General features: G+C 38.4%; 2 protein-coding genes and 1 long non-coding RNA gene across 3 annotated transcripts; 2 read left to right on the top strand and 1 right to left on the bottom strand.

Moving 5' to 3' along the window:
• The first annotated feature begins 16 nt into the window (after nucleotides 1-16).
• LOC131970693 (carcinoembryonic antigen-related cell adhesion molecule 5-like) lies at nucleotides 17-9,386 on the top strand. Its single transcript, XM_059332124.1, has 12 exons — nucleotides 17-230; nucleotides 968-1,309; nucleotides 2,510-2,746; nucleotides 2,838-3,215; nucleotides 4,022-4,246; nucleotides 4,403-4,672; nucleotides 4,827-5,090; nucleotides 6,275-6,541; nucleotides 6,631-6,891; nucleotides 8,628-8,718; nucleotides 8,856-8,904; nucleotides 9,008-9,386. The coding sequence occupies exons 1-12, from the start codon at nucleotides 128-130 to the stop codon at nucleotides 9,086-9,088; spliced, it is 2,568 nt and encodes an 855-aa protein (XP_059188107.1). The 5' UTR covers nucleotides 17-127; the 3' UTR covers nucleotides 9,089-9,386.
• On the bottom strand, nucleotides 7,235-7,991 carry LOC131970928 (uncharacterized). The gene is made up of 2 exons (XR_009394335.1): nucleotides 7,600-7,991; nucleotides 7,235-7,502 (listed from the first exon to the last, which is right to left on the bottom strand). It is a non-coding gene; the product is annotated as an uncharacterized LOC131970928 (long non-coding RNA).
• A 639-nt stretch (nucleotides 9,387-10,025) lies between the features above and the next one.
• On the top strand, nucleotides 10,026-26,301 carry LOC131972590 (B-cell receptor CD22-like). The gene is made up of 10 exons (XM_059334253.1): nucleotides 10,026-10,157; nucleotides 11,232-11,314; nucleotides 21,285-21,638; nucleotides 21,780-21,989; nucleotides 22,087-22,416; nucleotides 22,578-22,793; nucleotides 23,251-23,511; nucleotides 24,527-24,617; nucleotides 24,757-24,805; nucleotides 24,909-26,301. The coding sequence occupies exons 2-10, from the start codon at nucleotides 11,260-11,262 to the stop codon at nucleotides 24,987-24,989; spliced, it is 1,647 nt and encodes a 548-aa protein (XP_059190236.1). The 5' UTR covers nucleotides 10,026-10,157; nucleotides 11,232-11,259; the 3' UTR covers nucleotides 24,990-26,301.
• The last annotated feature ends 1,241 nt before the right edge of the window (nucleotides 26,302-27,542 follow it).

Raw genomic sequence — 27,542 nt, 5'->3', positions numbered from 1 at the left:
GGATAGTCACAGACTTCTCTCTCATGAAAATGTAGCCTTAGTTTTTGTAATGCTAGTGAAACTATAGCAGTGTAAGCAGCACATCATCAGCTGCCACTTGTATTATTATTTGATTGATTTGTTTTTCATGTATGTTATTTACCAGCTCTCTGAATTCATAGCAGAGAGACCAATTATGGGTTTTAAAATAGCAGCAGCTGGATTTGTTGTCTTCTTTTTCTCTTTATCAGGTATGATATATATTTAAATTTCTTTCACTTTCACTGACGCTTTAGGCAACTACACTTTGTTCATATTTTGGAAACAATCAATAAAATGTGTGAGCATATTATTTACATTAATGGCATTTCTGTGCATTTGTGCATGATTTTGACAACAAATGTTGTGTGTATGTGTATTGTCAAGACACTGCAGAAAATAAACACAGGTCACCACATTGTACACTGTGTCCTACAATTAAACAGTCTGGACTGTATCACTCTTATTATAGCCTGTTATTACTGTTTGTGTGTGAGCCATGTCCATTTATGGTTAGAACTGAGCATGCAAAGTCACATGTTCTGCATTTCTCCTTTCACAATCAGTGACCTGGATACAGGCAGAACGAAACAATGCCATAAATGACTTTATCTGTTCACACACCTACCTGCTAAAAGTGAATGATCTGCATTGGATTAGATAGAAAATGCATATTTGAAACATCTGTAATGTTTATTACTGTTATTATGTCTTTGTTCACTGTAATTACATTCAATCATGTAATGTAATTTATTGGAACACATGTTTTCTTTCAAAGTTCGACAACAGAAATTAATTAATTAAACATTATTATTGACATTTTAACTTTCCGACAGTCCTTGAATGGATCATCTGTTAAGAAAGTTTCTGTTAGGAAAAGTCAACAAAACTTGTCAACCTCTGTACCCTGATCTATGAATCTGACTGTTTTTATTGCTCTGTGTTACAGTGATACAGGCTCAGAGTTACCAGGGAGTTACCTGCACCTCTACTCAGATCTGTGCCTTAGCAGGATCAACAGTGGAAGTACACTGCAGCTACACATACCCACACACAGTTACAGTTACAGAAACATTCTGGTTCACTAAAGGGACTGATATCGCACCGGTGGATCTGACAACAGATGCAGAGTATGCAGGCCGGGTGCAATATCACTGTGTAAACAACATCTGCACTCTGAGAATCAGAGACCTGAGAGAGAGCGACTCAGCTGAGTATAAGTTCACGTTCATGACAAACCAACCAGGTGGGAGAGTTACTGGCTCACCTGGAGTCACTTTGACTGTCACAGGTAACATGAAAATGCTCTAGAAAACACTTTGAGTGCCTGTGTGTATAAGTTAGGGGTGGGAATCATTAAAGGCCCCATGATATATTATCATAATACTTCATGATACAATAATTTTGTGATTTAAACCTTTATTTTATATGCTGAATTAATTGCAATTTATTTTACTTTTTTCAGCTCCTTTTTTTCAAATTGTTTTATTATATTATGTTGTAATCGACGTCTTACAATTGATAGTTTTTTTTATTGGTAGTTGCCAGGGCAAAACATACAGCTTACAATTATTTTTATTATATATTATTTGTAATTTAAGTTTCATTATTAGAAATGTATCATTAGTACTGGCTTGCAACTGCTACTTGCATTTTACTTCAGTATTTCCATTTCATATAACTTTCTTCTTCTTCTTCTTCTTCTTCTTCTTCTTCTTCTTCTTCTTCTTCTTCTTATTATTATTATTATTATTATTATTATTATTATTAATAATAATAATAATAATAATAAGAAGAAGAAGATAAGAAGAAGAAGAAGAAGAAGAAGAAGAAGAAGAAGAAATCTTCTTCTTCTTCTTATTATTATTATTATTAATAATAATAATAATAATAATAAGAAGAAGAAGAAGAAGAAGAAGAAAATTACATTTTATTTTTTTTAAAGTACTCTAAGGCAGAAGCAAGAATTATTAAGTAGTTAAAATTAAAACCCTGCTTACATAAATGCATCAATAATAATAATAAAATAATATATTTGGAATATATTAAACAATCTGATTGGATCCATTCTGCATAACAAGTACTTTTACTTTTGATACTTTAAGTACATTTTCATGCTGATACTGTACTTTTACTTGAGTAAGTTCTGAATGCAGGACTTTTACTCCCCAAAGGAAAACTTTGACAACATGTGTTGTATCTTATGAGATTAAAGTATATATAGTCCAACTGAATGCAAATGTGTATTTTTAAACAATGCATTTGTGCAAAAAATTTAAAAAAAAGAAGTTATGCAGCACCTTCAGCAACTGGGGAATTTGAAAGTAAGTTACTGTTTCAACTGAGCACCATCTAGTGGACTGAAAAAGAAATTGCTTAATTATTCTAGTACCCCAAAGGTTTCAATTGTATTTGCAGTATTAATACTTTATATAATAACATTGGGTTCTGTGTAAATATTGTGATATTGTGCTGTTCTTTACATGTACAGCTCTCCAGGTGCAGGCCAGGGTATTCAAAGCCTATCCCCATGCTGTCCATGCCGAGCTGTTTTGTGGCAGTACATGTCAGCTCCCTGGTCCCCCTTCCTACTTCTGGTACATAACTGGACGGAGTTCGATTAAAGGACAGACAAAGGAAGGAAGATCTTATCAAACTAACTTTTATTATAAAGACAGCTTTGCCTGTGCTGTGAGAGGATTTGAAGACTTTGCATCTCGTCCAGAGTGTGAGTGTTCTCCACATCCTTCATTTCCTTTATCATAAGTGCATTTCTTTCAATATACAGTAATTGTGATTAAAAATGTGTAATTTTCCAGGTGCCCACAACAGATACTGCAACATAGTGTCCTACACCAAGAGAAGCATCTGTGCCTTTCGGGGCTCATCCGTGGATATTTCCTGCAATTATTTTGGCAATGAATTAGGCTTATATATGGTATCCAGGTTCTGGTTCAGCCCTGCACGTAGTCACCAGTGGCAGAATCCTTCACAGCCTGAGGATATTACTAAAGACTCCAAGTATGCAGGTCGTGTTCAGTTTAGGGTATCGGGAGCCATTGCAACAGAACGAGGAGTTGCCACTCTGAAACTGACAGACCTGAGAGAGAGCGACTCTGCCGAGTATCACTTCAAATTTACGGCGCAACGATTCGAATGGATCAGCAGTTTACCTGGTACAACTCTGACTGTCACAGGTACAACACATTCACAATGATTTAATATAACATGTAGAACTGTTTAATGTGAACCTGGTGATGATTCATCTCACTCCCAGCTTAAAAAAGATTATCCTGTTTAGTCACTCTAAAACCACTTATCGTCAAATAACTGAACAACCAGATCATTAGTTTAAAAATAATGACACTATACAAATAACAGTTTTTTGTGTTGTTGTTTTTTTACTTTTCTATGACGGTGTTTGGAGAATTTTGCTGCCAGACAGTTTACTGTTTTTAGTCTTTCAGTCTTTTTTACATTTGTTATATATTCAATTTAAAATGTTACTGTAAAAAAAAACACCAGAAAGTTTCTATTTTTACAGTTTTATATTTATATTTAAACTTTATTTATCTGACTTTTCAGAGTACAATCACTGTGAGCCAATACAAATTCAGTTCAATGTGCATAATTTATGTCCAATAAAATAATAATAAAATAAATGACAATTAAGTCTAAGTCTTAATTTTACAGTCAGCAATATGATTTTTTTTTTTTACAAAGAATTCACTGTAATTTAACATTCAAGACCATTATATAATTGAATAATACTCAAAGAAAATCTATATTGTCCCATTTTTCAACATTCATTTTATTATTAATATTTATATTAAAAGTAATTTACCTTCTTAATGGCATTTGCACTTAATGTCAGAAATAATAAGGACATTTCAGGAAATAACTTTTTTTGCAGTGTAGTTCATTTCAACTTAATACTTTTTTAAAAACTTTCTTCAAGGTATTTAGTTCCCAATGTTATCTCTTTCCCTCTTCTTGTATCCAGCTCTCCAGGTACAGGTGACAAAAGTATTAGCCCAGCCATCTTATATTGAGGCAGAGCTGAGGTGTCACAGCAGCTGCAGTCCAGCTGGTCGTCTTTCTTATGTCTGGTTCAGGAACGGAGGGATTGTCCAAGGAGTTTCGTATTCATATAAAGGCCAGTTTCATCTTGGAGACAGCATCTCCTGTGCCTTCAAAGGATATGAGAGTTACCCCTCTCCTGCAGTCTGTGAGTTAACAATGTTTTAGTTTAATGTTTAATGACATATCAGGTAGTAGGTAAATATATGCCTCTTACTTTTAACTGAGATGGATATTGCCATGTCTTTCCTCATATAAATATATTGTTTTTAGTGATATTACGTTGCATGATATTTTTTTCCAGATGCTCCAAAGCTTCCCTCTGTGTCAGTGAGTCCCTCTGCTGAGATAGTGGAGGGCAGTTCAGTGACTCTGACCTGCAGCAGTGATGCTAACCCAGCAGCTACTTATGGCTGGTACAAGAGAAATGGTAATCCAAATGATGCACCTCTCAGTGAAAAACCACAGCTTGTCTTCAGCTCCATCCAGTCCTCTGACTCTGGAGAGTATTACTGTGCAGCTGAGAACGAGCTAGGGAGAAGGAAGTCTGAATACATCTCTATTAGTGTGAAATGTGAGTGAAACAGTTTAATTTAAAAACAGCAAACCGTTTATTGCCAGTACAGGTATGTTTAGTATTGTCAAACCGTTTACTGTGGTACATAATCTCTAGTGGTATGAATAAACGTCAAACTAAAGTTAATTTATGTTTAAATATCCTCCTCCAGATGCTCCAAGACTTCCCTCTGTGTCAGTGAGTCCCTCTGCTGAGATAGTGGAGGGCAGTTCAGTGACTCTGACCTGCAGCAGTGATGCTAACCCAGCAGCTACTTATAGCTGGTACAAGAAGAATGTCAATCTCAATCATCTCCGTGTAGGTCCACAGTTTGTCTTCAGCTCCATCCTGTCCTCTGACTCTGGAGAGTATTACTGTACAGCTGAGAACAAGCTGGGGAGGAGCACATCTGAATCCATCTCTATTAATGTGAAATGTGAGTGAAAACAGCTTCACTTGCAAAGCAGCAAACAATTTAATGCCAAACAATATTGTTTATGTAACAAGCATGGTGGGGACCCAATTGCAGCACACAAGACAGCAGGAGTAGTTGATAATTACTTATTCTTGGCAACATCAAGGAATTCAGCAATAGGTACATTGCAGTAAAGTTCAAAACAATGAAGCAGGTAAAGTATATGTGTGTTGGGGAGGACTCAAAAAACCCAGAAGGGGAGAATTGAGCTGGTTACTTGGGCACGCACATACAAAAGTTCACAGAAGGGCTGCCGTACCGTGTGAAGCAGGGCTGGGAGCGTAGCAATGGATGAAGCAGGCGAGTAGACAGGAGGCAGACGTGGGATCCAGGAGTGAGCAGAACAAAGTACAAACAAGGGGAATCAAGACTCACCAAAAGCATCAGGACAGACCTTCACCATCACTGACTTCAGAGCTGAACACAGTGGGAATTATTCTTGTGAAGTGCCAGGACAAAATTGGGCTTAAAAAAAAACTCGGCAGAACAAAGCACACAGGTGGACTCACTCAGTGCTGTCGAGGCAGGGAAATGCCACACTGCCACAAGAACAGGCAGACAGAAACCAGGAGGAGCAGAGGCAAGACTTGTGGTCGGGGACCAAAGGCTCATGCGTTTACATTGGAATCGACAAAGATTAAGATTACTTTTATTAATCCCAGAATGGGGAAATTCAACCTCTGCATTTAACCCATCCTTTTTTTACACACAAGTGAACACACCATGCAAGGAGCAGTGGGCAGCACATTACTGGTTAAGGGCACTTCAGTCCTAGACCTGTCAGTACCGGGATTCGAACCGGCGTCTCTCCAGTTACAAGCCCGATTCCTAACCTTTAGGCCTCTAAGCAGGACAGTCAGAGGCAGGCAAGGTCGGCAACAGGAAAGCAGTCCAAAGTAAAGCATTGAAAAGTCTGGCATCAAAGGCTTAGAACAATCTGGTAGTAAATGTGTGTGAAGCAAGAGTCTTTATACTGGATTGATTGGTGATCTGTAGCAGCTGAGTGAACAGGTGAGGTGGGAGTGGCTTTCAGGTAGAATGGAAAAGCACTGGGAGGAGCAGGAGGAACCAGAGCTGAACTGTGACCGTAAGTGTTAAGAGCATACATTTTTATACAAGTTAATTTATGTTAATTTCTCCTCCAGATGCTCCAAGACTTCCCTCTGTGTCAGTGAGTCCCTCTGCTGAGATAGTGGAGGGCAGTTCAGTGACTCTGACCTGCAGCAGTGATGCTAACCCAGCAGCTACTTATAGCTGGTACAAGAAGAATGGAAACCCACACCTGCCTGTCAATAAAGAACCACAGCTTGTCTTCAGCTCCATCCAGTCAACTAACTCTGGAGAGTATTACTGTACAGCTGAGAACGAGCTGGGGAGGACGACATCCGAATTTATCTCTACTGATGTGACATGTGAGTTAAACGCAGCCTACTTAAAAGAAATAGACACCTATTTTTTCTTCACATTCAGTCTGCTGAGTTAACTTTTCCATCTCCTCCAGATGCTCCAAAGACCTGCACTGTGTCAGTGAGTCCCTCTGCTGAGATAGTGGAGGGCAGTTCAGTGACTCTGACCTGCAGCAGTGATGCTAACCCAGCAGCTAACATTACCTGGTACAAGGAGAATGGAGACTCAGCAAAAGCATCAGGACAGATCTTCACCATCACTGACTTCAGAGCTGAGCACAGTGGGAATTATTCCTGTGAAGCCCAGAACAAATTTGGGCATAAAAACGCTACCATTTGTCTCACTCTTGCCACAGGTAATTTGTGATAATACCTCAACACATGTCAGAGTTTATCTTCATATTGACATTTACAAGTCAGGAACATTTTAGGCACCATTCATTTCTCCCCCAAAAATAAATGATTTCATAATATTTTAACAATTTACTTCTCACTTTTTGCATAAAGTGATATTATAGTCTAGTCAAGACTAGTCTTGTACAACAGCGTATTAGGGCCAAGTATGACAAAAAAAAAAAAAAAAAAAACGATCCGGGAAAGGGGGGGGTAATACTTCGAGAAAAACCTGCCACTTAATCTCTTAAATCTGCAACTTTCTCTCGTCGATTTGACACTTTTGTCATGAATCAGGCAGGATCCCACTGCGGCACAACCAAGATTGAGAACAAGGTCTCTTTTATTGTTCCACACATAGCAGGTAACACAGGAATCAATAAACAGGAACACAGTCTTGCTAGAGACTAGAGTCTCTGAATGTAACAGAAATACAAAAGTCATGAGTAGAGCTCTGAAGCAGGGAAGGCGAGTTCAGTAGTGACCGCCCACGATGTAGGAATGAACCGGCAGGGTAGGCCGGTCGAACACTGAGCTCCTCAGGAAACTCCAGAGATAGCCAGCGAGGACTTCTCTTCAGAGAAGCAGCAGACACCAACACAGGAACAGTGAAAATCCAACCAGGAAAAACACAGGCTGGAATCAAAGTCAGGGACAGAAGGCAGGTTTACCAAGGCAGAGATGAGGAGACGGAGTCAGGAACAGACGGGATTGGAACCGGGAAGTCAAGCCGAGAAAAAGCGCTGGAAAGTTCTGCATGGTACAAAGACAATCTGGCAACTGGTGCTGGGCTGGTGAGGCTTAAATGCTGGAGCTTGATGAGCTCAGAATGAGCTCCAGCTGAGCTTTGCAGGTGCAGCAGATCTCCTCTGATGAGGGGGCGTGGTGCGCTGCACCAGAGCCCATGAAAACTTTAATCTCATAAAAATATGTTTTTCTCAAAATATTAACCCCCTCCCCCGGATCCGATTTATTTATTTTTTTCGTACTTGGACCTAATACGCTGTCATAAGTCTTGAGTTTGCATGTCAAGTTTGCATGTTTTCCGCGGGCAAACTTTGAGGGCCAGCTTTAGCACAACTATTGAACATCAAAAATAAGTAGCTTTTTTTCCAGTAAGATAGTATTTTTAAAAGGTTTTTTTTAGGTTTTAAATTTTATAGGAGGAGTTGCAGGGAAAAAAAGAGTTCGGACACAATTCAAAATGGCAGAAAACAGATCTAGACATAAATGTCTGTGGCTTACCTGGATAGATTTTGTTCCTGAGACTCGAGCTACAAAAGTTACGGGTTTCACTGCGCCACCACCTGGCCACATTTCACCAAATTCTACACTGGAACACACCCACCAAAAGTTCTCCTTGTTCTTTTTGTTTTATAGTTGGATGATGTCAGTTTTGTCAGTCAAGGAAATTGATGTAACAGAAAGTAATGTTTACCTCAGAGTTTTGTCTCTGTTGTGTTTCAGCCAATGAGAGGACACTAAAACTCTGCAGTGAAACCAAAGTGATAAGAAACTCTTTTAGTGTTATGAGGAGTATGAGACATACTCTTTGTCTTAGATCATGTCCTTCATGATAGAGCAATGAAAATACAGTTTTTCTCTAGTTGTCATCATATCAGATTCACCTGGTAAACTGATTTATTACATAATGTAACCATACAGCTAAGGCATATTTTATGTCTATCCTCATTTCTAGGAAAACCTCCAATAGTAATTATTATCACAATTGTGGCTCTGCTGGTTCTGGTTCTGATCCTGATAGCTGTCCTTCTGTGTCGATGGATTAGGTGAACAGTTTCAACTTTTAACAATTTCTCTTTGTTTCTGCTGATCTTTTTTTGTTGACTTTTACTCCTTTTTGCCTACTCTTGAATTGTTTTCATTTACTTATTCATTTATTTTGTGATTGACTGATTTAATCCAGGAAGAAGAAAACTCTGGACACCACCAGTGAACCAAACGACCCTGTGAAGGTTAGAGTGAGCGAGAACTTAATCATAAAAGAAATATAGGTATATAAAACATGACGCCCATGTCAAGATGAAATCTAATGTTAAGCTGTTCTCTCCCCATCAGTTCGACTCTGGTCTTGAGTACCAGAGTGTCAAGACTGCAGCAAAGACTGAAGACAAAGAGGAACAGGAGGACCTGATGTGACTGCACCGTGTGAAATGTGCATTTTTTGAGTTTTTTTACATTTTGCACACTGTGTTCTTGTATTTCACTGCAACATACAAAATCTATATAAATCTTTAAGTGCTGTAGTTCGATGGAATCAGCACAATCATGGCTACAAGTGGGAACGACTCAAACATGTCTTTGTGTAGAATAACAGTAATAATGACATAAATCATTAAAAAAAAAAAAAAAAAAAGTTGAATTTCTCTGATAAATATTTTTTTAAATGGAATAAAATGGAACTTATATACCAACACCTTTCCAAGTGTGCCATGAATATTGGAAAAATAAATTGTGTCTCAACGTATTGAAGTATTGTTTTAAAGTCGGTTTTAAAGTCTGTTCAACAAAAGTGTAATAATTCAAATAATCTACTAATGTACTCTAATATGTGTGTGTGTGTGTGTGTGTGTGTGTCTGTCTGTCTGTCTGTCTGTGCAATAGTGCAATTTCAACTATTGAGTCTGTCTATATTATACATATTTTTCTTAATTTTATCTCTTCTTGCTTAACTTGTTAATACATTTTATATTTATGGTTAGTATTGCTTGTCTTTATTTATTGTTATTTTATTTATTCTTCTTTCTATTTTTGCTGCACACTTTGGGCGACTAATAAAAGACTTATCTCATCTTATCTCATCCTAAACTGCGGATATTACGACCTCTGCTGGTGAGCAGCGGGTATTATAACACCACCAGACTGAGTTTTCAGCAGTTTAGAGTTCTTTGGCATATCAAATCAGTATCTCCACTTTTTACCCTGTAGATATTTCATTCAAATTTTCTACGTCATTCTACAATGCAGAAACATTTTAATTACCACTCCAAGTAAGATGGCGATACATGTAAAGTTGTGTATGACCCAGCAGGAAGGAGCTGCTGTCTACTCCACCCTCAGACCCGCAGGACAGAGGAGAGGACTGAAACCAAAAACTTGTCTGCTGCTTTCGAAACTATTATGAGGTGTTTGGGGGTTTCTTAACGAGTCTTTTACAACTTTACCAAACGTAAAAAGCCAGTGAGAGACAGGACAACATGGATCTGAGGTCTGTCTTTATGCATGCACTTCCGATGCACCTTCTCTTTGTAACGTTAGCACGCCAGTAAATTCTTTGTATTATGTGACATGCAGCATGGACAGGTAAATCCTGTGGCTGAGGGTGCGGCCACCGAATGTGCAAAGAAGAAAATGTGACGCAGTCTTTATGTAGGCTACTGTCGTAAATTTAGCTTAATGGCAGCTGGTAGTGGTAATATATTATTGTAGGGTACTTATATTATTTTACTAATACTTATTAGTACCATCTGCAAACTTTTGTGTGGGCTGCACGGTGGTATAGTGGTTAGCACTTTTTGCCTCACAGCAAGAGGGGCGCTGGTTCGCCTCCCGCCTGCGGCTCTTCTGTGTGGAGTTTGCCTGTTCTCCCCGTGTGAGCGTGGGTTCTCTCCGGGTACTCCAGCTTCCTCTTACAGTCCAAAAACATGCAGCTAGGTTTAAGTGGTGACTCTAAATTGCCCGTAGATGTGAATGAGATCGTGAGTGTCTGTGTGTCAGCCCTGTGATAGTCTGGCGACCTGTCCAGGGAGTACCCCGCCTCTCGCCCAATCTCAAGCAACCCGATTGCGGATAAGCGGTTAAGGATCATGAATAAATATCTTCTGTATACTTTCCATATTATACATCAATATTTATATTTTTTGTGTATATATCTTTTTTATTTATTAATAATCTATTTAACATGCCACAATCTATTTTTCTCTAATGTGCAATATCTGTGAAATACAACATACTATAAAAAAGTATTTTATGTATATAATGTGCATAATGTATTATGGAGGTTGTAGTTTGCAGTCGTTTTGAACTGGAGTGCATTATATTAACTAATATTTTTACACCTGTCAATAATGCAGTATACCACTATGACCTCAATAACAAACAAAGTAGAATTATTAACTTTCTGCGAGTCAACAAAACCTGAAAAACCTCAATCTTGTTAATTGTAGAATGAATGGCAGAGCTGTTGTGTAACATTGCATTATATTGTACTGGTGTACCTAATGAAGTGGCCAGTCGGTGTATATTTCTCATGTATATTTTTATTTGCTTGTGTTTTCTGAAGTCACAGCAGAGTGATCTGAGGACCAAACATGAGTTGTAAAGTAGCAGCGGCTGGATTTGTCGTCTTCCTTCTCTCTCTGTCAGGTACTGTACATTTACGTTTTATTTATTCAACTGATTATGTTGGTTATTATTATAGCTATCAGTTTTTACGGTACAGTACAGTGTCTGCCGTTTACTTTACAAACACAAAACTATTTTGTACAAACTTTTTTGTTTCTAGGATTTAGCAATCCTGTGAATCACTAAACTAATATTTAGTTGTTTGACCACAGTTTTTTATAACTGCTTCACATCTGTGTGGCACGGAGTCAACCAACTTGTGGAACCTTTCAGCTGTTATTCCACTCCAAGATTCTTTAACAACATTCCACAATTCATTTATATTTCTTGGTTGTTGTTTTTTTAAACAATCTGTTTATTGGATTTTACATTTTTATAAAACAAACAAACAATATTGTTCCATACACCAGTAATTGCAAGTGAATACAACATACTACAGAACAGATACCAACCCCCCACCCCCCTCCCATAGGCACCTAGCCCCAAGAAATTGGCAAATATAGTTGAAAAGTAAAGATAAACAAACAAAGGAAAAACCCAAAAAGATGGGTTGTGATAAAAGAATAGATAAAATGATAAAATAAATAACAATAATAAAAATAAGTAAATTAATAAACAAATAAACAAATAGATAAATAAAATCAATAAGAAATAACAAATACCTAACGTATTATATATACATATACATATTTAATTTTAAAAAATTGTAGTAAAAAAAACAGATAACAAAAAATAAGTAAATACAATTAAAGGGAAAACAAACAACAAACAAACAAAGGCTCAGCTCATTTCAGTACTCAATTCACAGTCATCAGACATCTGGTGCTATTGACATAAGACAAAAAGGGATTCCAGGACTTCTCAAATGAGACAGCCTTACCAGTCAAAGTCAGTCTAATTTTCTCTAATTTAAGAAAATAAAGCACCTCCTTAACCCAGTGTGAATAGGTAGGTGGGACTGAGGATTTCCATTTTAAAAGTATCAACCTCCTGGCCAGTAGAGTAGTGAATGCTATCAGGTCCTTTTTAGCTGGGGAAAGAGTAAGTGGGAAAGGCCATACACCAAATAGGGCAGTTAAAGCATTGGGAGTCACATCCCTTCCAGTTACCTTGGATAAAGTACTAAAGATCTCAGACCAAAATCTAGTCAGAGAAGAACAGCTCCAAAACATGTGTGAATAATTAGCTGTGGCTTGTTGGCATCGATCACATATGGGAGACACTGTATCAAGTATCTTTGCAAGCCGCGCTTTAGTGTAGTGAGCTCGATGGAGAATTCGACATTGCATAAAGCTGTGTCTAGCACAGATCGAAGACCTATGTACTCTCCGAAAAATCTCCTCCCAAACATCATTTGAAATCACCTCTCCAAGATCTGTCTCCCAAATTGTTTTAAGTACAGTTGAAGAGCCTTGACACAGGTTATATATATTTAAATAAATAGAAGAGATTGCCCCCTTTAATGAAGAGAAAGGCTTCAGAAATGTTTCAAAATCTGAAGACTAAGGAAGAGCAGGGAATTCTGGGAATGAGCTACGGATAAAATTTCGCACCTGAAGATATCTAAAAAAATGACCTTTAGGAAGCAAAAATGTATCTTTCAATTGCTGAAAAGAGGGAAAAATAGAGTCAACATACAGGTCTCTAAAAGTTTTTATGCCCAGCCTAGCCCATATAGAGAAGGTGCTGTTCAATAATGATGGGGGAAAAATAGGATTAGCTGCAAGCGGAGCAACAGTAGAAAGTGTTTGCAGGCCAAAATGACGTCTAAATTGAGACCAAATTTTAATACTGGAGGCCACTATCACATTGTTAGTATAACCAGAAGTGGAAAAAGACAGGGGTGAGTACAATAAGGCTTTCAATGATACCGGATAAACAGATTTTGCTTCCAAGATCAACCATGATGGAGGGACCTCAATATCTCCATAATTAACCCAATAGTTCAAATTTCTAATGTTTGTTGCCCAATAATAGTAAAGGAAGTTTGGCAATACCATTCCGCCCAGAGCCTTGGGCTTCTGTAAAACTTGTCGACGCATCCTAGGAGTTTTCTTGTTCCAAAGAAAATCAAAAATAAGACTATCTACTTTACGGAAGAATGAAAGAGGAAGAAAGATTGGAATGCATTGGAATAAATATAAAAAGCGCGGAAAAATGTTCATTTTAATTGCATTGATTCTGGCAGCTATAGAAAGGTTTAATAGCGACCATCGCTCAAAATCTATTTTAATTTTTGTGAGCAGAGAGACAAAATTTTCCCTATAAAGATTAACCAACGTTTTGGCAACATATACTCCGAGATAGACAAAGCCAGAGTTCACAACTTTAAAAGGTACGTTTGGGAGTTGAAGTGAATTTTCATTTACTTTTCCATTAACAGTGAACATTTCGCTTTTGCCCAAATTAAGTTTATATCCAGAGAATCTACTAAATTTGTCTAGAACTAAGAGGACTGCAGGAATAGAACGTGACAGATTAGACAAAAATAATAAAAGGTCATCAGCATACAGCGCCACCTTCAGCTCTACACCATTTCTGGTTATACCACAAATATCAGGATGAGACCGCAGAGCAATTGACAAAGGTTACATCACAATGGCAAATAAGAGCGGACTTAAAGGGCAACCCTGCCTTGTAGAACGATGTAACTGAAAAAGTTTGGTGAATTCAGAATTTGTGCCATTTGTCCTGACCAATGCCTGAGGAGAAGCATATAATAACCTGACCCATGAAACAAATTTTTCCCCAAAACCAAATTTCCCCAAAATGAAAAAAAAGATAATCCCACTCTACCCTGTCAAACGCCTTCTCTGCGTCCAGTGCTATCAGAGCTTCTGGGAGAGCAGTTGGAGGGGAATTATAAACCACATTAAACACCCTTCTAAGATTAAAAAAGGAATGTCTGTTGCGAATAAACCCAGTTTGATCCAAAGATATGATTGAAGGTAGGACAACTTCTAGGCGTCTGGCAAGCAACTTGGACAATAATTTGAAATCAGCATTCAGCAGACTAATGGGACGATAAGAACCGCATGAAAGTGGGTCTTTACCTTTCTTTAAAAGCAGAGAAATGCAAGCCTGGTTTAGGGTGTGGGGAAGAGTGCCTGACCTATAAGACTCAGTGAACATCTCTAATAGGTGTGGGGCCAGCTGTTTCCAAAATGTTTTATAAAACTCGGCTGGGAAGCCATCCGGACCGGGACTTTTACCACTTTGTAATGATTTAACTGCTGCCTCAAGTTCAATCAATGTGATAGGACGTTCAAGCTCCTCAGCCGCAACCCGATCCAAAGTGGGAGTGCTAAACCTATCAAAGAAAGAGATCACATCTGCAGAGGTATTATGACAATCCGATGAATATAGCAATTTATAGAATTCCATAAAAGTTTTATTAATTTCCAAAGGGTCAGATGTTACACCCGAGCCAGTATCAATCCGAGGAATTAACTGAGACGCAGAAATTTGACGTAACCGATGGGCCAAGAGTTTGCTAGTCTTATCTCCATGTTCATAAAATTTTGATCTTGATTGTAGTAAAAGTTCAGTAGTGTATTGTGACATAATAAGATCATATTCAGCTTGTAAAGTAATTTGCTCCTTATAAGTATCTGGCAGTTTTGATACTGCATATAAAGAATCTAATTGTGCGATGCGTTGGGATAGCTTGGCAAGCTTCTCTTTTCTACATTTCCTCTGATGAGCCTTATAGGAAATAATTTCCCCCCTGATAAAAGCTTTCATAGTTTCCCACAACACAGAGGCAGTTATTTCTGGAGTTTTGTTATCCTGGAAAAAAAATTCTAATTGCTGAGAAACAAATTTAATAAAGTTTGTATCCAACAACAAATGTGTATCTAGGCGCCATGGTGGTCTTGTATTAACAAACTTCTGAAAGTAAACATTCATAGAAACAGAGGCATGGTCCGACACAACAATCGAATCATATTTACAGCCAGAAATGGAGGATAACAACTTATTATCCACTAAAAAGAAGTCAATTCTTGTATAGGTACGGTGACTATGTGAGAAAAATGAGTATTCTCTTTTATCCGGATTTAAAAAACGCTAAGGGTCAACAACATTAAATTCATTCATAAAGGCTTGAACCACTTTGGTTGATTTGGACAGAGCAGCCGCGGTTGAGGAAGAACGATCTAAGGAAGGATTCAGCCAGCAATTAAAGTCCCCTCCTAAGATTAAATCATATGTGGACAAGTCCGGTAGCATTGAGAAAACCTGTCTAAAGAAGGATTCATCATCCCAGTTGGGTGCATAAACATTCGCAAGAGTCACCTTTACATCGAAAATGTGTCCCATAACAGCTGTAAACCTGCCAGCAGAATCAGAGATTGTCTTGACATGGACAAAAGGAATATCTCTATGTAAAAGAATAGCAACCCCTCTAGATTTACTGGAAAATGAGGAGTGATATATTTTCCTGACCCAGCTCTTCCTAAGTCTAACACTATCTATCTCTTTTAAATGGGTTTCCTGCAAGTATATTATATGAGCATCAAGGTGGCGTAAGTTATGCAAAACTTTACTGCGCTTGATTGGATTATTTAGGCCCTTACAGTTTAAACTCACAAATCTAATATCCCCACCCACACTGGATAATGTTCTGTTAACGTGGGTCATCGAAAGACAAAGAATTCAGTATGTAAAACAGCAGGGGAAAAATAAATTACTAAATAAATAAAAAAAATAATAATAATAATAAAAAAAATAAAATAAAAACATCCACTCCATACATCTGAAAAGTAGCATAGGTGCCAACCCATTACCCGGAAAAATTACACGAACTAACAACCCCCCCACATATGAACAGAACACCCCACCTTCCTCCTCAACTAGCAGAAGCATCCAGACAATGATGCGTGCTACCTCGCCCAACAGCATTTTTGATGTCACCCCACAAGTTCTCCATTGGATTAAGGTCCGGGGATTGGGCTGGCCACTCCATAACATCAATGTTGTTGGTTTGGAACCACGATTTTGCTCGTTTACTAGTGTGTTTGGGTCATTGTCTTGTTGAAACACCCATTTCAAGGGCATGTCCTCTTCAGCATAAGGCAACATGACCTCTTCAAGTATTTTGACATATGCACACTTATCCATGATCCCTGGTATGTGATAAATAGGCCCAACACCATAGTAAGAGAAACATGCCCATATCATGATGCTGCACCACCATGCTTCACTGTCTTCACTGTGGACTGTGGCTTCAATTCAGAGTTTGGGGCTCGTCTCACAAACTGTCTGCGGCCCTTGGACCCAAAAAAAACAATTTTACTCTCATCAGTCCACAAAATGTTCCTCCATTTCTCTTTAGGCCAGTTGATGTGTTCTTTGGCAGATTGTAACCTCTTCTGCACATGCCTTTTTTTTAACAGAGGGACTTTGCGGGGGATTCTTGTAAATAGATTAGCTTCACACAGACGTCTTCTAACTGTCACAGCACTTCCAGGTAACTCCAGACTGTCTTTGATCATCCTGGAGCTGATCATTGGCTGAGCCATTCTGGTTATTCTTCCATCCATTTTGATGGTTGTCTTCTGTTTTCTGCCACGTGTCTCTGGTTTTGCTCTCCATTTTAGGCAAGGCAAGTTTATTTGTATAGCACAATTCAACACAAGGCAATTCAAAGTGCTTTACATACACATTAAAACAGCAAGACACAATTGAAAACAGTCAATTAAAACAGGGAAATACAAAAAAAATACAAATAAGATAAAATAAGATACAGCAGGATAAGAAAATAGATAAAATAATAAAAAGCACAAGTCAAACATTGCGTAGTTAAAAAGTAAGGGCAGTAGAGTACAGCAGATAAGTGTTGAAGTTAAGAGTACGCTGTAGTAAACAAGAGTGTTTTCAGTCCTGATTTAAAGGAGCTGAGCGTTTGGGCAGACCTCAGATCTACAGGTAGTTTGTTCCACAGGTGAGGAGCATAATAACTGAAAGCTGCCTCACCCCGCTTAGTTCTTGTTCTTGGGACACACAACAAGCCAGTTCCAGATGACCTAAGGAGTCTGGATGCTTCATAGAGAGCTAGCAGATCAAGCATGTAGTTTGGTCCGAGATCTTTCAGTGCTTTGTAGACCAGCAGTAAGATTTTAAAATCTATCCTCTGAGTCACAGGAAGCCAGTGTAGTGATTTAAGGACCGGTGTAATATGGTCCAGTTTCCTCGTGTTTGTGAGGACTCTGGCGGCAGCGTTCTGGATCAGCTGCAGCTGCCTGATTGATTTTTTGTTGCTGTGAAGATGCCATTGCAATAATCCAACCTACTAAAAAAATGCATGGATAAGTTTTTCCATGTCTTGTTTGGACAGAAGCCCCTTAATTCTAGCTATGTTTTTCAGGTGGTAGTAGGCAGATTTAGTGATAAGCTTTAGATGGCTGTTGAAGTTCAGATCTGTGTCAATAATTACACCAAGATTTCTGGCTTGATTTGTAGCTGTCAATGACATAGAGCCAAGGTGAGCGCTGATCTTAGATCTTTCATTTTTAGGGCCGAAAATGATCACCTATGTCTTCTTTGCATTTAGCTGGAGAAAGTTCTGGCACATCCACTCATTGATTTGATGAATACAGTTACTCAATGAGAGTAAGGGACTGTAGTCATGTGAGTACACTGAAATGTAGAGTTGTGTGTCATCGGCATAAGTATGATAGGAGATGTTGTGATGTTCCATAATCTGAGCTAGCGGTAGCATATAGATGTTGAATAGAAGCGGCCCGAGAATGGACCCTTGAGGAACCCCACATGTGATCTGAGTTCGCGCAGACTCATGGTTTCCAATTGACCTATGGCTAAGCCACACCCCCAAACGCGATGAGCCAATCACAGTGCACATAGCTAACTCAATACACTCGGACATTCTCTGCTTCCACATCCATTGAAATGCATTGGAGTTAGTCCTTTTTCAATCATTTTTATGTGTTTTTTGTTGAGATTTTAAGTTTAAAATGGTCAAACGGTGTGCATGGGGTACATGCAACTCTGACACAAGGTATAGCCCAATAATATGGGAGCAGTAACCCGAAGAAATCAATATCTATCAATATCAAATCCAGCGACTCCGTCTAAACGAGCGCTAACAAGGTCGGCCGGCTCGTTAACAAGAGCCTCTTGTTAACGAGCCGGCCGACCTCGTTAGCGGTAGTTAGCTACAGTTAGCTCTGTAGCAGTACAGTGTGTATGTGCTGCTGCTGCAGGAGGTGTTCACTTAGCGATCTCTGTTTGTTTACAACAAGCAGCGGAATGAGCGGTGTCAGTGGGGTGAAAAGACGAGTGAAAACCTCTAACCTGTTAATGAAGGCCCTTTTGGTGACTTCGAGATGATATTTCATTTTTCTGTCTCCAAAAGTGATTAATTGCCTCCTGTGAAATTTCTCTGACTGTCACAGGTGCCATAGCGCCCGTCACCGAATGTTGACAGTTTGTCCGAGTGAGTGGAGGGGGCGGGGCTTAGCCATAGGTCAATTGACACCAAAAAGTCCCTATCTTGTAAGTAAGATTTGAACCACTGTAGCACAGTGCCGGTGAGACTGTTCCAGTCTGCTGACTAGTATGTTATGATCAACTGTGTCAAATGCAGCACTGAGATCCAGTAAAACCAGAACAGAGGATTTGCCTGCATCCGTGTTCAGATGAATATAATTTAAGACTTTGATAAGTACAGTCTCAGTGCTGTGGTGTCGCCGAAATCCAGACTGAAATGTGTTAAAAAGATTGTTTTGCATCATAAAAGCATGAATTTGCTCAAAAACAACCCTTTCAATGATTTTCCCCAGAAATGGCAGATTTGATATTGGCCTATAGTTTCGAATTGTTGTGGAATCCAGATTTGATTTTTTTAGAACAGGTTTTATTACTGCAGTTTTCAAGAGAATTATTTATTATCTGCAGTACATCTGGATCTATGCAGTTGAAAACAGTTTCAAAAAAGTTTGAAGGCAGAATATCAAGGCAGCAGGTTGTGGGCTTTAATTTTGAAATCGTTTACGTTAGTGTTGTGGTGTCTAGGAGGCTAAAATGTCCTAGCTTAACTAGAGGATGGGAAGGCACCAGTGTTATCATTCCTGAGCTGGAGCTGCACACTGCTTGTCTTATCTGTAATATTTTGTTTGTGAAAAAGGCTGCAAAGTCATTACATGACTTGTTACACAGCAGTTCAGGAGGGACTGATGCTGTGGGATTTGACAGTCTGTCTACTACAGAAAAAAGTGTGCAGGCATTATTACTGTTTCTATTGATAATCTCTGAAAAATATGACTGCCTTGCATTCTTCAGTTCCTGATTATTGTTGCGAAGACCCTCTTTATAAATGTCGTAATATACCTGGAGTTTGTTCTTTCACCGCCTGCGTTCTACTTCTCCAGGGTGACTTTTTCCTCCCCGACAGAATTGTAAAGCATTGGAGATCATTTTAGCTGAACAGCCTATAATTGTTTGCGCCTCTTTATAAGTTTTCCCTTCTCCAATCAACTTTTTAATCAAAGTACGCTGTTCTTCTGAACAATGTCTTGAATGACCCATTTTCCTCAGGATTTCAAAGGGAAATGCATGTTCAACAAGTGCTGGCTTCATCCTTAAATAGAGGCCACCTGATTCACACCTGTTTTTTTCACAAAATTGATGACCTCACTGATTGAATGCCACACTGCTATTTTTTTGAACACCCCCCTTTCAACTTATTGCCAATTGCACAGCCTTAAGAGCTGCATATCATGAATGCTGGGTCTTGTTGGTTTTCTGAGAATCTACTGCACCTACTGGTACCTTGTTTGCCATGTAGCAATGAAAAATATACTAAAAACCTGGATTAATCTGGTTAGTTACATTGGACTGCTATTATATTGAACACTCCTGTATATCTTTGAATAAACTCAAAGGTTACACTTTGCTGTGATGTTAAAAAATAATAAAGTTTCAGCCATCTGTGTTTCCCAACCGGTGTGCCGGTTACAAACCGTTATTAATTCATTTTAAATTTTTTAATTTTAAATTTTTCCCAATACAGAGGCAAATTCTATACGACCATCAAAATAATTATTTTCAAAACTTTTCCTCAGTAGTTTCGCCCGTTGAAATAAGTGGCATTAAAACTTGATTTACAAAATAAGTCCATTTTTTTTAAACCTGACACAGAAGTAAAAAAATAATAATAATAAAAAATACATATATCTATTTATATATATATATATATATATATATATATATATATATATATATATATATGTATATATGAAAAACGTGATACACAATAACTGTAACTCCCTCCAAGCACCAGGCAAACACAAGTCGATTTCTTTCAACTGACTTAATTTGATCGTCATTCTTCCATCTCAAAATCCACCGTGAAAACTGCACATATATTATAAAGAAATAAAGGTTAAATCAAATTCACTTAAGATTACATTCCACAAAGTAAAATACAGATAAATCAAACAAAAAACCTTGTTGGCTGCATGCTACATAAAATGAATTATTATTATTTTATCCTTAGTCTCCTTTTTCACATTAATGACCAGTCTCTCTTGACAAACAATTCCATCTGAACCATTGTTCATGCTTCCCGGGAATTCTGCTATGCTCCAGATGCACCCGAGAGCAGCCAAACGAGACTTGGGTTAGATAGTTCACCTTCAAAATAGAAGTGTTGTAATGTATTCCAAATAAAATAACATTTAAAGAAAAAAATACAACTTAAATTAATTCCTTAATCTGTTGCAATAATTTGGCAACAGTTACAATAACATCATAAACCCTGTTCTGTTTAAAGATAAAACTGCTTCAACACAAAAAACAAGACAAGTTCTTCCTATGAGATTATCTTTGTCCCACACTGACCTGAAGTGGTAAAACATGACAGCATGTTGTTGTGATGTAGCTTCACACACTGAAGATTTTTCTCTTCTAATGAAGTCGTCTCTTGATGTTGTTATGAGTCTGACTGTAGTTTTTTTGCTCTGTGTTACAGTGGTACAGAGTCAGAATGGTTGGGGAGTGACTTACACTTCTACTGAGATCTGTGCACCAACAGGATCAACAGTGGAAATGAGCTGCACCTACACATACCCATCAATGCAAAACCCTTCCACTAAAGTTAATAAAGCATTCTGGTATACTAAAATTAATCTTAGTGAACCTGTGGATCTGAGGACAGACTCAGAATACAAAGATCGTGTGCAGTCCAGTTGTTCTAATAACATCTGCACTCTGAGAATCTCAGACCTCAGAAAGAGCGACGCAGATGTGTACAAGTTCAAGTTCGTAACAATCGCGCCAGATGGAAAATACACTGGTGAACCTGGAGTCACTTTGTCTGTCACAGGTAACACTTACATCCAAATGTGGATCGTTTCAAAAAGCTCAACACAATATGAATGAGCGCTGTGTTTATTAGTGTTTGTGTGCATTTATATTTTCAGTTTTGTCCAAAATAACATTTCTGGTTATTCTTCCAACAATGCAGATCTCAAGGTCCAGCGCTACAAGTCAACACACTCTGACTGGCTGCAGTGTGACAGCAGTTGTCTTCCAGCTTATCGTTATCCCTTTGTCTGGTACCAGAATGGACAGGAAATTCAGAAACAGAATTCTTATTATTTGTCCGACTTTGATAATCAACACAGCTATTCATGTGCTCTTAAAGGATATGTGGACTTCCCTTCTCCTTCAGTGTGTGAGTTTACTCTGCAGTCTTTCACTAACATAACACCATCAAGTGAAGCCTTATCACTACATGTTTCTTTAAACTGGCTTCTCACTGACTCTTTCAGGTGTTGATGGTACAGACTGCAACAGATTGACTTACACTGACAAAAGAATCTGTGCCTCCAAAGGCTCTTCAGTGAAAATATCTTGCACGTACAACAAGTACAATTATGGTGATGCATCAACATTCTGGTTCAGGAAGAGTCCATTACGACCTAAGGACCTTGTGGTAAACTCTCAGTATGCAGGTCGTGCTGAGGTTGAAACAGTGAGAGGACGCTCCACTCTGACAATCTCTGAGCTGACAGAGAGCGATTCAGCCGAGTATCACTTCAAATTCAAAACACCAAGCTCTGAATGGAGCAGTTCACCTGGTACAACTCTGACTGTCACAGGTACTGATGAACACAAACTGAAGTCAATACACCAACACAGCACATTTAAAAACACTGAACATATTAATAATGATCAGTTGTATGTAGCCTTATTGCTGCTGTAGCATTGCTCATTACTGATTCTTGGATTTGTTACTGTTGTGTCTTGTTCTCGTCTCCAGAGCTCCAGGTGCAGGTGATCAGAGTCTATCAGTCCTTTACAGAGCTGAAGTGTCACAGCAGCTGCAGTCCAGCTGGTCGTTCTTCCTTCATCTGGTTCAAGAATGGAGAGAAATTCAGAGAGGGAGAGACATTTTATTATAGTGGCCGGCTTAATTCCACAGAAGACATCTCTTGTGCTTTGAAAGGACACGAGGAGTTCCCCTCTCCTCCAGTGTGTGAGTTTGATCCACCATGTCAGGACACACACACACACACACACACACACACACACACACACACACACACACACACACAGAGTGACATGTGATATCTACAATTTCAGGCATAACGTCACTTGAGATGCAGCAGTATTATTTATAGAAGCAAAAGCAAAATTACTACCAGTACAAAATTCATTGTAAGAAAAGCAATATTAAGATATGCTGAATGTTGTGATTTAACATTTTTCCTAAATGTAACTCAAGGTTCACTCTCCCCAAATAATTACATACAGTCTATTATGTAGACCTCAAGCTGAACTTATAGCTAAATTATTCATGAGAGATAATAAGGAAGTGGTCAGCACTCTGGACATCCACCATGACAAATAACAGGGATAGTCTAAAAGAACCAAAAATAATAATTAAAATAGATTATCTATATATTCTAATCTTTAAGCCTTTTCTCCTCCAGATGCTCCAAGACTTCCCTCTGTGTCAGTGAGTCCCTCTGCTGAGATAGTGGAGGGCAGTTCAGTGACTCTGACCTGCAGCAGTGATGCTAACCCAGCAGCTAACATTACCTGGTACAAGGAGAATGAAGACTCAGCAAAAGCATCAGGACAGATCTTCACCATCACTGACTTCAGAGCTGAACACAGTGGGAATTATTACTGTGAAGCCCAGAACAAATTTGGGCATGAAAACGCTACCATTTGTCTCACTCTCGCCACAGGTAATTTGTGATAATACCTCAACACACGTCAGAGTTTATCCTCATGTTGACATTTACAAGTCAGGAACATTTTAGGCGCTAATCATTTCTCCCCCCAAAAACGAATGATTTTATAATATTTTAAAGTAAAAAAAAACAATTTAGTTGAACTCACTTTTTGAATAAAGTGATATTATTTTATAGTCTCGTCAAGACTAGTAGGGCCAAGTATGAAAGAAAACAAGATCTGGGGGAGGGGGGTAATATTTCGAGAAAAAATTTACGAGATTAAAGTGGCAAATCTACGAAAAAAAGTCACAGATTTACACGATTTAAAGTGGCAAAACGACTGGCAATGCAACTTTATTCTCGCATGTCGTGTTTGCATGTTTTCCCCGGGCAAACTTTGAGGGCAACTATAGAACAACTGTGGAACATCAAAAATAGGTAATTTTTTTCCAGCAAGATAGCATTTTGTTTTAGTTTTTAAATTTTATAGGAGGAGTTGTCGGGGAAAAAAAGTGTTTGGATACAATTCAAAATGGCAGAAAATAGATCTAGACATAAATGTCTGTGGCTTACCTGGATAGATTTTGTTCCTGAGACTCGAGCTACAAAAGTTACGGGTTTCATTGCGCCACCACCTGGCCACATTTCACCAAATTCTACACTGGAACACACCCACCAAAAGTTCTTCTTGTTCTTTTTGTTTTATAGTTGGATGATGTCAGTTTTGTCAGTCAAGGAAATTGTTGTAACAGAAAGTAATGTTTACCTCAGAGTTTTGTCTTTGTTGTGTTTCAGCCAATGAGAGGACACTAAAACTCTGCAGTGAAACCAAAGTGATGAGAAACTCTTTTAGTGTTATCAGGAGTATGAGACATACTCTTTGTCTTAGATCATGTCCTTCATGATAGAGCAATGAAAATACAGTTTTTCTCTAGTTGTGATCGTATCAGATGAATCTGGTAAACTGATTTATTACATAATGTAACCATACAGCTAAGGCATATTTTATGTCTATCCTCATTTCTAGGAAAACCTCCAATAGCAATTATTATCACAATTGTGGCTCTGCTGGTTCTGGTTCTGATCCTGATAGCTGTCCTTCTGTGTCGATGGATTAGGTGAACAGTTTCAACTTTTAACAATTTCTCTTTGTTTCTGCTGATCTTTTTTTGTTGACTTTTACTAACCCTTACCCTAACCCTTGAATTGTTTTCATTTACTTATTCATTTATTTTGTGATTGACTGATTTAATCCAGGAAGAAGAAAACTCTGGACACCACCAGTGAACCAAACGACCCTGTGAAGGTTAGAGTGAGCGAGAACTTAATCATAAAAGAAATATAGGTATATAAAACATGACGCCCATGTCAAGATGAAATCTAATGTTAAGCTGTTCTCTCCCCATCAGTTCGGCTCTGGTCTTGAGTACCAGAGCGTCAAGACTGCAGCAAAGACTGAAGACAAAGAGGAACAGGAGGACCTGATGTAACTGCACCGTGTGAAATGTGCATTTTTGGAGTTTTTTACATTTTGCACACTGTGTCCTTGTATTTCACTGCAACATACAAAGATATTTATGAATCAGGCGGCAACCTCCAGGTCTGAGCATGGAGGCAAACCAGGAAGTGCAGGGGCTGCAAAAAAAAAATCTGTCCGTTCATTTCGGTGCAAAATGAGAGAACTTCCCACTTGATTTATTACCTCAGAATTTTTTTTTAGGACAACACTTTAGTCTCAATAGCTAGTAAAACATCTTCTTCAAGACAATTTGATGTTAATAGTTCTAACAATGGCCCCATTTAGAAGAAAATAGAAGATAAAGAATCATATGATTTGGGGCGTGGCTAGCTTTGATTGACAGGTCACTGACAAGGTGAGCCCTCATCATGAGAGAAGCGGAGCAATGCGTATCCACGGCAACATGTCAATAAAGTTATATATAATGTTACATAGATATAAAAAAGACGTTTACCGATTTGGTCTCATAACTTTGACCCTTTCACACTGTATTTTCACTTAATGACAGTTTATTTGAGCGTTTTGTTCAGTAAAAATGTCTTGTTCAGTGTTTGGTTGGACTAACAGACACTCCAAGGAGTCGCTGTTCATTTTTCTGAGGTAAGTAACGTACATTTTGTTTTTTGCTAGCCAAAATTAACATCCCAGTTAATGCTAACATGGATTAGCTTCTCTCAGCCAGGTTGAGGTGTAGAGAGGCGTGTAGTCAGTGATCAGATCCCTCTCGCTCCTCCGCAGTCCAACTATGGTCTGCTCCCCTTATCGGAAACAAGATGGTGACGAGTGTAACGCTGAAGTCGATGCTTCCAACAGGCAGTCCACAAACCAATGGGTGACGTCACGGTGACTACGTCCATTATTTATATACAGTATGATATGAATCTATCAGTCTTGCAGCTCTTTGGAATCTGCACAACCATGGCTAGAAGTGGGAACAACTCAAACATGTCTCCACATATTGTACATATTGAAGTACTATCATGTTTCCAGCCTTTCCTGTCCTCTCCTCTCTGCTCTGTGTAAACAGCCTCTCCTCTCCTCTCTGCTCTGTGTAAACAGATTTTCAGTGAATATTTGTCATGTGACCGTTGGTCTCAGCAGAATCAATCATGTCTTCACAGTGTCTCTGAGGAGCAGAATTTATCTGGTTAGTGTAAACACTTTATTTTAAATGACATTTTGAATGAATTCTGACAGAAACTTTTCTGTCAAGGTCTGTCATAAGTTCAAATTTTGACAATAAAGCCTGTTTTTACATTTTTCTTTCTCCAATAAACTGTATTTTTTGCAGTCTTTTTAGTTTGAGTATCATTTCAGTTCCCTCTCACTGCTGCAGAGGGCAGCAGCGGTTAGAGAGTTTGGGATTTAATTCATCATTCATTTCAGATTGTAGGCAGAGGTTTTTCTGTTTATTTTCCAGAAATATTTGTATGCATTCATTTTTTTATGTGAAAAAGACTTCAAACAGCTGTAGATGGTTTATCAGCAGTGCTTAGTCGATTGAACTTTTTTTTTTCTAAAAAGAAAAAAACTGCTCCCTCCAGTAACTTCGATGTTAAATGAGCATTGGACAGCATTAGCAGCAGCTGCAGCAGCAGGACCTGATGATCCGACAGTTAAACACACCTGCTGCTGTTTGTGCCTCTGAGGGAATGTAGGCCAGGTGATGTGAGGTTAAACTCCCTCTGTGACATCTCTGGACATGTTGCAGAAAAAGACCGCTGCATAAAAGAAGATTGTTTCTAACGTGTTGAATCAAAACACTCTACATGCTTCGTACATGTTATGATTTAAATTGAATATGAATATTGGGGTTCGATTAGTTTGCTTTATCAAGAAAAGGCTTGTCAATTACCGACTTTTGCTTAACAACAAAATATTACATTTCTCTTCAATTTTCCTCTATTTTTGTTATAATCACGGGCTTGTTTTGGGGTTTTTTTAGGCCAAAACATATTTTCTATGTTAGAATTTTAGCACTTTGAATTAGATGTCCTATAATGTATGAACAAGTACACAAAAGAATAAGCCTATAGTTCTTGTTGTGTCTTGAAGTTCATTGGTGTTTTTCCCTTCTGAAGCCATATTATGTATTTGTGAATGTGTATTAATATGTGGAGACTATAATAAGAGGACTTACCCGCTTTTAGGAGAACAAGTTTACAACTTAAATCTTTAAATGCTATGGTTTGGTTATGGTTAGGTTTTGGGTCTACAGGGAATTAATAGTGTGTAGAGTCATTTGTAACCTAATTTATTAAATAAATGCACTATAAATACAATTCCTTTACTTGCAGGTTGCACATAAGAACTAGATAAGCCCTTAAAGGTGGAGGAATCTGCCTCTCCTTCCTTTTTAAAGGTGTGAGGCATCCGTGGGGAGAGAATCAGGCTCCATATGCTGGTCTAATCCAGTCCAGGTGGTCCTGTCTGCTCCTATTAGAGGAGCGTGAGGAGCGGCTCTGAGTCAGAGAGGAAAGCCGAGCCGAGCAGAGCGGTGATATCACTCTGATGTTACAGTGAA

This window comes from Centropristis striata, chromosome 1 (genome assembly GCF_030273125.1).
Source record: "Centropristis striata isolate RG_2023a ecotype Rhode Island chromosome 1, C.striata_1.0, whole genome shotgun sequence".
In the NCBI taxonomy this organism is placed as follows: domain Eukaryota; kingdom Metazoa; phylum Chordata; class Actinopteri; order Perciformes; family Serranidae; genus Centropristis; species Centropristis striata.
The sequence above is the reverse complement of the archived record's forward strand: the minus strand, read 5'-3'. Positions and strand labels throughout refer to the sequence as shown.

Coding starts and splice junctions, on each gene's coding strand:
- LOC131970693 (XM_059332124.1), top strand. CDS start 128: ATGTATGTTATTTACCAGCTCTCTGAATTCATAGCAGAGAGACCAATT. Junction 3,216..4,021: donor TACAACTCTGACTGTCACAG/GTACAACACATT, acceptor TCTTGTATCCAG/CTCTCCAGGTACAGGTGACA. Junction 4,673..4,826: donor CATCTCTATTAGTGTGAAAT/GTGAGTGAAACA, acceptor ATCCTCCTCCAG/ATGCTCCAAGACTTCCCTCT.
- LOC131972590 (XM_059334253.1), top strand. CDS start 11,260: ATGAGTTGTAAAGTAGCAGCGGCTGGATTTGTCGTCTTCCTTCTCTCT. Junction 21,639..21,779: donor AGTCACTTTGTCTGTCACAG/GTAACACTTACA, acceptor CCAACAATGCAG/ATCTCAAGGTCCAGCGCTAC. Junction 22,794..23,250: donor GTTCCCCTCTCCTCCAGTGT/GTGAGTTTGATC, acceptor TTTCTCCTCCAG/ATGCTCCAAGACTTCCCTCT.